This window comes from Peromyscus leucopus, chromosome 9, assembly GCF_004664715.2.
Source record: "Peromyscus leucopus breed LL Stock chromosome 9, UCI_PerLeu_2.1, whole genome shotgun sequence".
Classification (NCBI taxonomy): Eukaryota; Metazoa; Chordata; class Mammalia; order Rodentia; family Cricetidae; genus Peromyscus; species Peromyscus leucopus.
Window position 1 is genome coordinate 76080773 of NC_051070.1, and position 15074 is coordinate 76095846.

Below are 15074 nucleotides of genomic sequence, written 5' to 3' on the forward strand. Positions count from 1 at the left end.
TTTCTGTCTCATTTGAGGACCTTGGGAGTTTGAATATAAGTTACTGTTGCCTCTGTTGAGGTCAAAGTAAATTCCACTCTAGTCTCAGTCTCCCCTCCCCAAATCTTACCTTCTAGTCCAAGCTAGGTTGGAGTTCATGATCCTCCCGCCTCAGTCTCCTGAGTATAGGATTACAGGCATGCACTACCATGTGTATCTTACTGTCCCCTGCAAGGCAGGGGAAGCATGAGGACACACGTGCTGTAGAATAGCATACAGCAGTTCTCAGAACTCTGGAGGATGCTTGTTCTGTGTTGTAGGCTTGTGGTAAATGTCTGCTTAATTGCTGAGTCTCATGGGTGTGGTTTCTGAACTGTTCCATGCAGTTGCCACCATTATTACTGGACACGGTAGTGCTGTCCAGTGAGGTGTCTATAGTGATGGACCTATTCTGAGGAGTATTTAACTTGTCATGTATAAAGTTACTGCTTTTGCTTATTTGTTTAGTGTATGTTGTACATTTTCAGTCCTACATAAGGTCATGATTGGATCATGTTATCCTGTCCATTTAGAGGTAAATACCTAGTATGTGTTAAACATGAGTGTTATAGAAATAGTATTTTAGAGAGAGTTATGTTAGCTGCTATTTGCTCATTTCCTAATTGTTTGCATGATGTTAGCCATACTGTCATCCTCAAATCCTAATTGCATAACAAGCCACAGATGTCCAGCAGCTGCGTGTGTCGGGTGGCCACCATACTGAACGACACAGATCCAGAAGATCTGAGGGATATTATCAGCCACTGTCAACTCGCTGACAGTTATATACATTGTACCCAATGACTGTAGAAACATTCTTTCAGATGTACATGGAACTTTCACAGACAGAACAAATATAGATCTTGAAATCTCATGGAGTATAGTCTGTGACTATAACAATATTAAATTTAAAAATAGAAATAAGACTTAATCCCAGCACTTGGGAGACAGAGGCAGATGGAGCTCTGTTGTGAGTTCCAGGCCAATCAGGGCTATGTGTGACATCCTGTCTCAAAAACTGACCAAACAAAGAACACAGTAGTAAGAAGCTACCTAAAAATGGCTACAAATATGGAAACCATGATGACATTTCTAAAAAACAACAATAAAATAAACAAACAAACAAACAAATAAATAATGATGGGGCAAAGAAGTTTCAAACTAAACGATAATAAAAATACACCTTATCAGAAATTGTGGGCTGCACCTGAAATGATGCTGAGAGGGGACATTTATAATTTCATTTTTTTTTTTTTTTTTTTTTTTTTGGTTTTTTCGAGACGGGGTTTCTCTGTGTAGCTTTGCGCCTTTCCTGGGACTCACTTGGTAGCCCAGGCTGGCCTCGAACTCACAGAGATCCGCCTGGCTCTGCCTCCCGAGTGCTGGGATTAAAGGCGTGCACCACCACCTCCCGGCTATAATTTCATATTCTATTAAAAAAGGAAGGGAACACTGGGCAGTGATGGCGCACACCTTTAATCCCAGCACTCAGGAGGCAGAGGCAGGTGCATCTGAGTTTGAGGACAGCCAGGACTGTTACAGAGAAGCTGTATCTCAAACAAACAAACAAACCCAGGTGTGTGCACACTATTGTGGAAGTGTTTATTTTCAGGATATGGGTATTTTCCACAGGAGTTTGCAGAAGTGATCAGCTCAGGAATCAGTAGGCGTCTCATTAAACTTGCCAGTGGGATGTAAATAAACCAGGATTTTTTTTTTCTTACAGGTTTATTGACAAGAAGGAAAGGCTAAGCCAGCTTAAGAGCAAGCAAGAAGAATTTCAGAAAGAGTGAGTTTTTATACTTTAATTTGTAGAGGCTGTCTCTAGCCACTTAGTTTAATCTGTTGCTGTGGTGTGCAGATATGTGAATTGCCAGCTCATTTAGCAGACTATGTTTTGAAGTGTTGGGAAACACCCTGATAACTCAGTGGGTGGAGCATCAGACTTTGAAAGTGTGGGGAAAGGAGGGAGAGTGTCTGAGAGAAGCGAAGCAGGAGAGACTATCAAGTTTCTAGAAAATCTTGGCCCAAGACCTGGAGTCTTTCCCACAGTAATGACTCGGTATTTGGACAGAGGAGTTGCTCCCTTGGTCCTGCTCAGCTTTGTGAGACCCAAGTTCATTTACAGAGGTGGTTCCCATAGGACTCCACCGCCAATATTGAAAACAAAAGAAAAAAATGAGGGCTGGAGAGATGGCTCAGCCTTTAAGGGCTTCTCTTCTCCCTACATGCCTTGCCCTCTGCCAATCCTTCCCAAACCAGACCAATATGGAAATACCTTTAGTGAAGACAACTGATACCTATGCCAGTAATTTCCACAGTCAGCTCCTCCTAAGGAAAAAAAAAAAAACGTGCTTCTTAAAAGCCTGCCTGAGTATATTTGACCCAGCAGTTTCTCTAGCTTATTCTAGCATCGTAGACAGAAGTTGTCCTGTGTCCTGTGTCCAGTCCCACAGCCGCTCAGGCCCAAGTAAGCACACAGAGGCTTATATTAATTACAAACTGTATGGCCTATGGTTCAGGCTTCTTGTTAGCTCTTTCATCTTAAATTAACCCATTTCTGTTAATCTATATGTTGCCATGTAACTGTGGTGTTACCAGTCTGATGGCATCTTGTTGCTCCTTGGGTGGCGGCGGGTGTCCCCTCTGACTCCACCTTTCTTCTCTATCTCTCTTGGATTTCCTGCCTGGCTGTAAGCATTCTTGCCATAGACCAAAACAGCTTTATTTATTAGGCAATGGGAGCAACACATATTCTGAGCATACAGAAAGACTTCATAGCATATCACAGAATCTTTTTTTCCCAGAGTACTTCATTCCTGGGACAAATTATGCAGAGGCATTGTCTTTGCCCTTTCTCTGAGAACAAATCATTGTGTTTTAAGATTATGAATTATTTTGTGGCGGTCATTATTATTGATTATGACTCATAGAAATTACTGATTATGTCTGAGGACCAAAGCTCTTGGTAATGTTACAGGTAAAAAAGAAAGAAGTGAGCAATTGTAAGGAATAAAGAATTTGTAAAATAATTTGTTAAGACCCACTTTGATATTTCCAGGTTTTTCCAAGCACCCACCTTAAATAGTTGATCCATTAGCCAGGCAGTGTGCACCTATAATCAGAAGGGTGCATTCCAGGCTAGCCTGGGCACACAGCAACAGCCAGTATTGAAAACAGAAGGGAGAGGGAGAGGGGAGAGATGGCTCAGTTTTTAGGAGCCCTGGCTGCTCTTCCAGAGGCCTCTGGTTCCCAGCACCCACATGGCAGCTCCCAAGCGGCTGTAACTCCAGTTTTAGAGATTGATCTGACGTCCTTTTTGGGCTTTCCCAGGCACCAGGCATACACATGGAGGCAAAACACCATGAACATAATAACTTTTTAAAGATTGATTTGTATCTTTTGAGCTTTGTAAGATTTTTATTCAAATCTTCACCCTGCCTCTTTCCCTACAGAGTACTAAAAGCGATGGAAGGAAAACGGCTAACAGATCAGTTGGTAAGTTCCAACAAGTGGTTAAGCTAATGGTCTTCATACACGAGGCTACATGTTTCTAAGTTAAGGTAGAACTTAATGATTATTTGACTTAGTTTTTCATCACATTTGACAGTCAGGTGTTTAAGTATATTTGTAGTGTGGCCTTTTAAACTATTACATGGAGATATACCAAATAGGATAGGCGATTAAATTATACAACCGTCATAAAGGATAATTATACAAGTTTGCTCTTGGCATAGTAATACAGAACCAAATAGATTGTCCATTTTGCAGAAATTACTCACAATAAACACCTGTGCAGATAAGTTAATGATTACATGTAAAATACTAAAGAATCAGGAAGAGCTGGGTGTGGTGATGTGTGCCTGGAATTCTATACTTGAGCTGAAGATAGGAGGGTTGAGACATGAAGCCAGCTGGGGCTTCTTGCAGCTTAAAACACAAAAGAATATAGTAATGGACTTACATAATTCGGTGTTGGTAGGACCTTTAGAAGCCACAGAAGAAAGTATTTAGCACAGTAAACTAAATTAAAAGTCTTGTAATTAAACAAAATTAACTCCTGAACTGAGAAGAGGAACACAAACGTGTAAATTAAGGACTTTGACAGGACTCTGACACCTTCATTCCCTGTTGGCAGCAATACACTTGACTTGGAGGTAGTCTGGTACTTTCAGAGGACTTGTGTGCTCAGCAAGTTTCTGCTAAGAAATATATACAGACACAGAGAGGTATGGGTAGCAAACTGTAGCACCACTGCAAAGTTAATAAATGAATGCTCTAGGTTCAGGAGCTGAGAAGAATCCATGGCCTGTGAAGATGCTTTGGTATTCATGTATTGAAGTATCGTGGCAAATCCCATAATTGTGTTCAATTAGTGTGGCAGTTTGATTTTTAATGATATAAATTTAAAAATGTGATTAGTATACATGTGTCCAAAAGAAACTATGTCTGAGATGAAATTTTTAATGAAAAAAAGGCAAGAGAATATCATTCCTTTGTGTGTGTATTTTAAATATACTCTACAAAGGATACATGGTGGTCTGGCATTAGCACTGTGGGTATTCTGGCAGAGGACTGTGGGTTGAGCATTCACAAGGCTCTGAGCTGACTCAGCCTTATAAAGGAAGAGCTTGTCCCTGACGAGGAGGACAGACTCCATGTAACAGTCACATTTCCTTTTATCTGCTCTGTCCTAAGTTTTTTAAAGGATAAGGTATCATGTATAATTTTTATGACACTTAAAGAATATTTATGATGGAAGTGTCTCATGCTGTGAATATTATAATTAAGATGTTCAATGAAGAATCTTTAAAAATCCTTATAACATACACACTTTTCTATAGAATCCTCAGCCTAACTTAGAGATGTACATTGGAGAGGCTAAGGCAGGAGGATCATGAGTTCAAGGCCAGGCTGGATTATATAATAGGATAGTTCTCTCAAGATAAAAATAAGGGCAGGTGTGTTAAGGTTCTCTAAAGGAACAGAAATGATAGAACAAATATACATATACATATGTATGTATGTAGAAGGGGAACTTATTAGTGGCTTACAGGCTGTGGTTCAACTAGTCCAACAGCGGCTGTCTGCCCACAGAAGGTCCAAGAATCTAGTAGTTGCTCAGTCCAGGAAGCTGGATGTGTCAGCTGGTCTTCAGTATATGTTAGAATCCCAAAGTAGTAGGCGCTAAAGTCAGTGAAAGAATGTCTCAGCAGCAGGGTAGATGAACTTGCCAGTGAGAATGAGGGCAAGCAGGCAAAAAGCAAAAGCATTTTTCCATATCCTTCTTATAGGCTGCCATGAGGTTGGGCCCAGATTTAGGATGGGTCTTCTAACCTCAAATAATCTAGTTAACTAAATATCCCTCACATATATGCCCAGCTGCTTGGGTTTTGAGTTAATTCCAGATGGGGTCAAGTTGATAGTCAAGAATAGCCATCATAAGTCCACCACCCCTTGTCATCTTGACACACAATCGTATCTGCTTTTGTCCTACTTAATTTCTGATTGAAAACAATAGCCAGGTCATAATTATCCTAACATGATATAAATAGCCCCCACACAACTGCAAACATGTTATATATTTTAGAATAGATGGCAGTGTCACTTGAGGGACATTCTTTTAGTATCTCATAACTTAAATATGATAAGCACTGATATGTCTCAATTGATGTTACATTATATGATACAGAAACCAAGGAAAGAAAATATCTGTACAAGCATGTTCTTAACAAAATACAACAGAAGCACACATTTCAGTTATAACCCACATTATTGCAACTAGTCAAGTGGCCTTAACCAGTATTTATGACTACCTTCCTCTACTACCCATTCTGTATTTCCTCCACCCTCAGCAAGCACCCCAGCAGGTCTTGGCTCTTTTCCTGGAGAGTTACCCACACCTTCATTCCTTAGGGTCTGTGACTTACTTGGATTGAATTGTAGTTTCTCATTGACTTCAATCACAGGACATGGTAGCACCAAGATAGAACCTAAAGGATCTCTTGCACCTCCACTGTGGAGAAGCAATCCAATTTCCCCTTTGGAATCTGGATCAATCACCCCTCCTAACACTGTTATTCCTTTCTCTTAGCCTGTTGGATTAAGGGCATCAGAAGCCCAAGGTGGCCAGGGAGAAGTCCGAGCTTCCAGTTCAGTGGAATGTTTGTTGTGTCCCCTGGCAGGGGCACTCCCCATTCTGGAACCAAAATTTCTAGGCCAGCAGAACCTAAGGTCATGGGAACAGGAAGCAAAACTTTGGTCATTAGGAGTGAGAGAGGAACCATTCCCTTTCCACTGCTTGATTCCTGGACCCTGGATCCTGGCTGTGGGAAAAACTGTGCTGTATATTAGATGCTGATTCAAAGCACATACCACCTTCTGGAGAACCTGCCCCAGCCCTCCAAGCTGCTGCCACATCATTGGCCCTGTAACTGTGCCTTCAAAAGGCCATTCCAGCTTTCTATCAGGCCAGCTGATTGAGGACTGGGGGCGAGGGCATGTTAAGACCAGTGGAGTGGGCAAGATAGCCCAGCAGGTAAAGGACTTGCTGCACAAGTCATGACACTCATGAGTTCCACATCAGAATCCACATAAAAGTGAGGAGAGGATCTATGCCACATGAGTTGTCCTCTGATTTCTGTGGTCCATTGCTTCCCCCAAGCCCCACGCACCACCAATATTTAAAAGTAAATGAAAATTAAAACAAAACAAAACCCTGCCACTGTTCTGTGTCTTGTGTCATTGGACTACTTATATAAATGTTAACACTGTAAATACTTTATTTTAGACTTTTAATTACTCACACATAGGAAGACAATAGAAAATAATTGTGATTGCTGTGACAAAACACCATGACCAAGGCAACTTATGAAAGAAAACACTTAATTTGGTTTAATGTTTCAGAGCATAAAGAGTCCATTATGGGGATAGAAGGAACAGTTGAGAGTTCACATCTTGATCCATAACCATGAGGCAGGGGGTGGGGGGGTGGTGTTGGTTCTGGGAGGCATTTGAAACCTCTAATCCTGCCTTCAATGACACACCTCCCCCAACAAGGCCACATCTAATCTTTCCAAATAGTTCCACCTCCTGGGGATCAGATGTTCAAACACTGTGAACCTATGGGGGCCATTTCTTGTAGCTGGAGTTATCTCCAGTCCCGCCTGGGCCCGCAGCCACTCAGACCCAGATAAACACACAGACGCTTATATTATTTAAACTGTTCGGCCTACTGGTTCAGGCTTCTTGCTATATAGTTCTTATATCTTAAATTAACCCATTTCTATTAATCTATACCTTGCTATGTGGCTCGTGGCTCACTGGTATCTTTACATGTTGCATCTCATGGCAGCGGCTGGCAGTGTCTCCTGACTCAGCCCTCCTGTTCCCAGAATTCTCCTCTCTCTTTGTCCCGCCTATACTTCCTGCCTGGCTACTGGCCAATCAGCATTTTATTTATTAACCAATCAGAGCAACACATTCACAGCATACAGATATCCACAGCAATTTCTCATTCAAACCAGGCAGAGGTCCTATAAGCTTTGATGCTTTTTTCACTAGGGAAAAACTGTACCTGACTGTACTGTTCCTGCTAATGTAAAGAGACAGCTTCACGGTTAGTGGAATTCTCCTAGTCACCTCAGGAAATTTGATTTGCAATATACCTCAGGAGCCAGCACAGAGAGTGGAACTCAGTTGGTCTTTTTGTGATGACACAGACACTCTGTCTGAATCTACTGTCTGTGCAGTCACCACTAGACATGATATGTGGATAGTATGGGGAAATGAATCTTTATGTCATGTATTATAATTGTATTTTCGTGGGTTTGAAACAGGGCCTTATGTAGGCCGGGGTGGCCTTGAAATCCTGAACCTTGAATCTACCCTCCCAAGTGCTAAGATTCTACTTGTATACCATCTCACCAGCTTAGCCAGGCTGGTGGGTAACTATGTACTTGTAGGGAAAGGTTAGAGGCATTTTCCTCTGTGCTCTAACACATGGGAAAGAACTGAATCAATTTCTTTCTTGTTAATTCCCCAGCAGCTACTGTATTTAACCAGAAAAACACTTCCCTTTGTAATCCACCATAGGTACAAACAGTTACAACAAATGTAGTTAGGATAGTGTTTTCTTCACTGTCTCCTAAGATAGACTGAAACTAAGCAGGGATTCCCAGTAGATAATCCCATGCGACTAACGTTTGTGACATTTGTTGCATATTTTTTAAGAGATGGAAAATAATGTCATGCAAGATGAGGATTGAACAGCTGAGACAAACAATCTGTAAAGGAAATGAAGAAATGAAGAAAAGTAAGTACTTCCCCTCCCTCAGCCCCAGGGAGAGGTCTGAGTGAGTTTCATAGAGTCAATGAGCTGGAGGGATAATGGAAGAGGTAGGGATGGGACGGGAGTTGGTTAATTTTCTCATTGCTCTGACTGAACACCAAACAGAAGCACCTCCTTTAAAGAAGGAAGGGTTTATGTGGCTCACGGTTGGAGGCTAGAGTCTGCCCAGGCAGGGAAGTCATGGCCGCAGGCGCCTGAGGCTTGGGGCACATGGCATCCAGTCGGGGAGAAAAGACACGAGTGCCGATCCTTAGCATGCTCTCTCTCTGTTCAGTTCTTCAACCCAAGAAATCGTGCTGCCCACACTCAAGGTGGTCCCCACTTCAGTTAACCTAGTCTGGAAACTCTCTGATATAACCAGAGGTTTGTCCTCTGTGATACTTGATCCTGTCAAATTGGCTGTATTGACCATCACAGGCTATCAGTGACTTTGAAGAGTTTACAGTGGGTTGAAAATATCAAATCCTGCCAGGCGGTGGGGACGCATGCCTTTAATCCCAGCACTCAGGAGGCAGAGCCAGGCGAATCTTTGTGATTTCGAGGCCAGCCTGGTCTACAGAGCGAGATCCAGGAAAGGCGCAAAGCTACACAGAGAAACCCTGTCTCGAAAAACCAAAAAAAAAAAAAAATATCAAATCCCTAATTTGAAATGCCTTTTTGGATTCAGATTTCTTTCAATTTTGGAAGTGTGTGTGTGTGTGTAAAATGAGATATTGTAATGTTGAGACCCTCTAAACATGAAATTAATTTTTCACATGTACCTTATACATGTGTCTTGGAGGTAATTTCATACAGTATTTTTAGTGTGCCTGCATTTTGACTTTGATAACAAGTCAAGTGTAGAATTAAAATTGTAGCATCATATCAGCACTCAAAATGTTCTGGATTTTAAGGCTGCGTGTGGTGATATACACCTTTAATCCCAGCACTCTGGCAGAGGCAGATCTCTTGAGTCCAGCCTGGCTTACACATCAAGTTATAGGACAGCCAGGGCTACAGAGTGAGACCCTGTCTGAAAAAAACAAAAACAAAATAGTTGTGGTTTTAGAGCATTTAATTCTTCAGATTTATTTCTTTATTGAGAAAGGGTGTTGCTCTGTGTAGCCCAGGTTGGCCTGAAATTCACTAGCCTCCTCTCTCCTCATTAGGTTGTCTGTACAGGGAAGCAAAGCCTCTGCTTGCTTGCTTTTCTCAGTATGATGTAGAGTAAGGGATTTTTGCAGAAGTCTTCAGTAACTTACTGTCCCGGTCTGAAAAGGAAGGGCTGGGAATGTAGTTCACTTTAGTGCTTTGCAGCCTTCAGCTCTTGACTTAATCCCCAACACCATGAAAAGTAAGCATTGGGGCACATTTACTGTTTTGCAGGAGTGGACAGGAAGGGCAGAGTCTGACTTGGGACTCCCTTGTAATATTCAGTAACTCATGCAGAAACATGAAACCATAGCTTTTGCCCTGTAGTGAATTAATGTATATAAAATCTACTGGTTTCACATTATAGAAAAATGCTGTATATGTTATCATAGGTGAATGTTAAATTTTATGCCCTCTAAGAAATCATATCCTTAGAAACATTTATTTCTCAAGATTAGTGTCTAGTTACTTTTTTGTTGCTGTGATAAACACAATACCAAGACAGCTTATAAAAGAACACATTTAATTAGGCTTATGGTTCCAGAGGGTTAATGTCCATGATGGCGGAACAAAGGCATGCAAGCAGGAAGCAGAAAGTTCAGTGGGAATGGCAGGAAGCTTTTTAAGCCTCAAAGCCAGCCCCTGAGCCACACCTCCTAATCCTTCCTAAATATTTCTACCAACTGGAAACCAAATATTCAAACATAATGAGCCTATGGGGCCATTCTCATTCAAACCACCATAACTAGTCTATAAAGTTTAGAGTCCCCATCATGTCTATGAATCCCTTCTCTTTTAGACTAGTTACTTTATAGTGGTATGTGATAGTATCAGAGCTTCCTTAGAAGGTCCTTACTCTCATGAAGTGCTTGTGTGGTATTGGATGGGCTGGACAGCTAGAGCAGCAAGGTAGCATGATATATAGGTATGGATCTTCAGGGAGAAGGAAGCCCCGACTTTTGCTTGCATTCTCCAGGTCTTGGGTTCAGCAGCAGCACCAGAAGTAGTTACTTAACATTGACTCGACATTTGCCCAGCAGCCTCCCATGATGCTCAGGCAGGTGTCCCAACCTTCTGATGCTGTACAGTATGCTGAACATGTACATGCATAAAATTTTAATCAGCTCATTCTAACAGGTTTCTAAACTTTAAAACAAAAACATGTCATAAAGCAGTGGACTGTAACACATTATGAAAGTGACCTCATGATCATTTGGAAATTGGGGGCCAGAGAAGTCTAGGATCCACCCTAGGCTTACAGCTACATCATATTGCTCTGTTGAGAAAAGTTTGTCTACACTTACTGTAGATTTCCACACTGCTGTCAGCTCTAATCCATTGACCCCGCTTTGGGCTGCTCTGGAGGCATGGCTCTGATGCCCGCCAGAATTGAAAACTGCTGCTTGATGGAAGGTGGCTGCAGTCTTGGTGCCAGCCTTCTAAAGCCTGTGCACTGTCTTGCAAGCTATTTTAAAGGAGTTCACAAACTCTAGAAGTGATTCATGAACCCAAGCTCACAGACGAAGAGGTTGCTGCCCAGTAACCTTTTTCTTTCTTTCTGCTGTGTTGTTGAAATACACCCTGTGTGCCCAGGAAAGGGCACAGACTAGAAGCTGTAGCACCTGGCGGCTTGCTTCTCCAAAGCCTTGGAGTTAAGGGTTCACCATGCAGAATGTGCAGATACATTGAACTGCATGGCCAGGAGAGCTGGTTATGTGCACTTGAAGCTGGGCTTGATCTGGCTGCAGAGTTGATTAGAAATAGCATCGAGTGCTTTGATGTTTTAGGGAAGACACCACGGGGAGTTGAGGGAGCCCTGAGTTCCTGCAGCACTGGCTGCTGATGGGATGCCTGAACATCCTGTCCCCTGTGCTGGGAGAAGGTAATGAGTTTAAACTGTCCAAAAAAAAAAGTCTGACTCAGGACCACAGCTAGACAGGTTCTTGTAAGTACTTCAGGGGTCAGTAGAAATCATGGACATGAAGGAGTGAAAGTAAGTAAAACTAAGCCCCAGAGTGTTTTACCAAGACATCTAGGTGGAGCTGGTTTGAGAAAGAGGCGTTTCTGAGAGGGGATGGAAAACTATGGAAGCTCCTGCCTGTGCCAAGCCCATGTTTAGGTCCTGAGAGAGGAGCAGCTCGTGTTCACAGGTGCTCTGCTCATCGGGTGTCTGTTACAGCCTGGTTAGGAGGCAGCGAGGCTTCACTGGGCCTGGTGTGAAGAACTAAGAACTGTATGCATTAGAAGTCAAACACAGAGTCCAGGTTGTGAGAAACAAATCTGGGAAGCATTTATGGGCAGAGCCTTGCCAGTGAGAACAATAATGGAAATAATGGAAAAGTAATAAAAACAATAATAACAAAATACTGGAAAATGGGAAAAGTAGGAGCAACTAAGGCACAGTCCCAGATAGATAGCATTTTGAACGGCCGTGGGGGATGAGCGTTTGCAGGATTCATTCAGTGTTCATTGTCCAGTCACTAACGATAAGTGGGTCCATCTAAGAGGGTCTGAAGGATGGAGGCACTGAACGTAGGGTAAAAGGGAACAGGGGCATTGCCATTTTGGAGGTTAAAACGTTTGGTTTGTGTTTGAGAATGTCAGGCACTGGGTGTAGTTTATAAAGATTGTGCAAGGGCCATGCATGGTGACACATATCTGTAATCTCAGCATTCAGCAGGCTGAGACAAGAGGAACGAACACACACACACACACACACACACACACACACACACACACACACACACACACACACACACACACACACCCCAGGAAGGGTGAGAGAAGGAGAGAGGGGGCAGATAGGTTGAAGTTGAAGTTGTGCCACTCTGGAGATGGGCAGCATTTAAGTGAGAGTTAATTAGAAACGAGTGAGAGTGGAAAGAAAGGCATAAGTAGATTGTAGACTAGCTAATGGGGTCACTGTAGGGTGATTGCTGAGGCATCACACAGGTGATAGGTAATAGTAAAGTAGAGAACTTGGCTTCACATGTGTCAAGAGATGGTGTTCCCGGAAGGTCCTGAGCTTGGTTTTGAACTTGAAAATGTGGTTCCTCGATGTCTATCTTAGAGTGCAGTTTTTTTTTGTGACTCAAATGAAGTTTGACTTCAGTACGATGAGCCTGGCAAGCCTCAGACTCCACAGGCCCCAGGCTCTCTCCAGGATGGCCCATAGTGGTTTCCCTGAGGCTTTACCCTGAGTATACAGTGAGAAGGGAAGCAGTGCTGTGCAGCGGCCTGGCGGGCTCACGGACGCATGTGATTCATTGCTAGATTCTGAAGGCCTTCTCAAAAACAAGGAAAAGAACCAGAAGCTTTACAGCCGAGCACAGCGGCACCAAGAGAAGAAGGAGAAGATTCAGCGGCACAACCGCAAGCTTGGGGACCTGGTGGAGAAGAAAACCATTGACTTGAAGGGTCATTACGACCGGCTGGCGCGTCTGCGAAGGTCCCACATCCTAGAGCTCACCTCCATCATCTTCCCAATGGACGAAGTGAAGACTTCTGTGAGGTACGGGAAGGCTTTGGCATGGGGACCAGGTTCTGAGGACTTTTTTTTCCAGTATGTCAACACTTAATTTACTGGGCCCCGTTCTAGGGTCCTTGTTTTCCTGGTATTGACATTTGATTCTTATCTTCCTCAGCAAACAGTAAAGCCAGGGAGGCAGCCAGGACAAGGGGTAGGGCAGCCTGCGTTCTGTCACAAAGCTTCCAGGTTACGTGCTGACTCACACTCATGCTGAAAGACCATCTGTTTGGTCATGTCATCACAGTGCCAGCCAGGCCATTTACTAGTTGTGTGTGTGTGAGACACACTCGTGAGCCCACAAACCTGATTGCCTTGTCTGTTAACTGAAGGTTGAAAATTGTCTGTTTAGAGTGTGAACTTGGATGTAAGAACACACCCAGCACTTAGACTTACGTGCTGACCTAGCCTTTCCTGGCAGTGGGTGTTTTGTTGCTCTGCCGAGTCAGCACTGTGATTTTAGTACGTAGGGACTCTCAGGGAATGGTGGATCCTCACCTCACCATTTATCACAGCCGTCTGGGGTGCTTTTGAAAAGGCCCTTTTCACCAGGGCCCAGTGGCTGAAACTGTAATCCTAATCACTGGGATGTAGCCAGGAGGATCGCAAGTTGAAGGGCAGCCTGGGTAACTTAACTGAGATCCCGTTTCAATCTAAAAAAGGGCTGGGCTGTAGCTCAGCTCTTGCCCAGCATGAGCCCCTAGTAGATTCAATCTCTAGCACTACCAAAAAGGGAAGGTGAGGGAGCTAGAGACCAGAGTGCACACTCTAGCCTCCTCCTCCATCTCTCAGTAGTCTGTAGACAGAGTGCACACTCTGGCCTCCTCCTCCATCTCTCAGTAGTCTGTAGACAGAGTGCACACTCTGGCCTCCTCCTCCTCCATCTCTCAGTAGTCTGTAGATAGAGTGCACACTCTGGCCTCCTCCTCCATCTCTCAGTAGTCTGTAGATAGAGTGCACACTCTGGCCTCCTCCTCCTCCATCTCTCGGTAGTCTGTAGACAGAGTGCACACTCTGGCCTCCTCCTTCTCCATCTCTCAGTAGTCTGTAGATAGAGTGCACACTCTGGCCTCCTCCTCCTCCATCTCTCAGTAGTCTGTAGATAGAGTGCACACTCTGGCCTCCTCCTCCATCTCTCAGTAGTCTGTAGATAGAGTGCACACTCTAGCCTCCTCCTCCATCTCTCGGTAGTCTGTAGACAGAGTGCACACTCTGGCCTCCTCCTCCTCCATCTCTCAGTGGTCTGTAGATAGAGTGCACACTCTGGCCTCCTCCTCCTCCATCTCTCAGTAGTCTGTAGATAGAGTGCACACTCTGGCCTCCTCCTCCATCTCTCGGTAGTCTCTAGATAGAGTGCACACTCTGGCCTCCTCCTCCTCCATCTCTCAGTAGTCTGTAGACAGAGTGCACACTCTGGCCTCCTCCTCCATCTCTCAGTAGTCTGTAGACAGAGTGCACACTCTGGCCTCCTTCTCCATCTCTCAGTAGTCTGTAGATAGAGTGCACACTCTGGCCTCCTCCTCCTCCATCTCTCAGTAGTCTGTAGATAGAGTGCACACTCTGGCCTCCTCCTCCATCTCTCAGTAGTCTGTAGACAGAGTGCACACTCTGGCCTCCTCCTCTTCCATCTCTCAGTAGTCTGTAGATAGAGTGCACACTCTAGCCTCCTTCTCCATCTCTCAGTAGTCTGTAGACAGAGTGCACACTCTAGCCTCCTCCTCCATCTCTCGGTAGTCTGTAGACAGAGTGCACACTCTGGCCTCCTCCTCCATCTCTCGGTAGTCTGTAGATAGAGTGCACACTCTGGCCTCCTCCTCCATCTCTCAGTAGTCTGTAGATGCAGATACTGACTGATGGGTGTAGAAACCACAAGACGCTCCTGTGCTCTCTAACCCCGGCCACTTGACCTGAGTGAGGGCCCTTGTATCTCCTGGCTCTCTGGCTCTGCCTGGACTGATAGTTGGTGACTAGTAACCATTCTTTCTTGCTTCTCCCTCAGTCTAGACTTTGGTGTGTTGCCAGATTTGGCTTCCTAAAAACTTAAAGGTC

The 15074-nt window shown here is 43.9% G+C and overlaps 1 protein-coding gene across 1 annotated transcript in view; it reads left to right on the plus strand.

Annotated features, from left to right (window-relative positions):
- Positions 1–15074, plus strand: part of Atg14 (autophagy related 14) — a 37996-nt gene that overhangs the window by 12605 nt on the left and 10317 nt on the right. Inside the window, exons 2-5 of the mRNA XM_028873569.2 lie at positions 1745–1807; positions 3474–3516; positions 8251–8332; positions 12773–13010. Of these exons, the coding sequence (XP_028729402.1) occupies positions 1745–1807; positions 3474–3516; positions 8251–8332; positions 12773–13010 (426 nt within the window). The remainder of the gene's footprint in view (positions 1–1744; positions 1808–3473; positions 3517–8250; positions 8333–12772; positions 13011–15074) is intronic.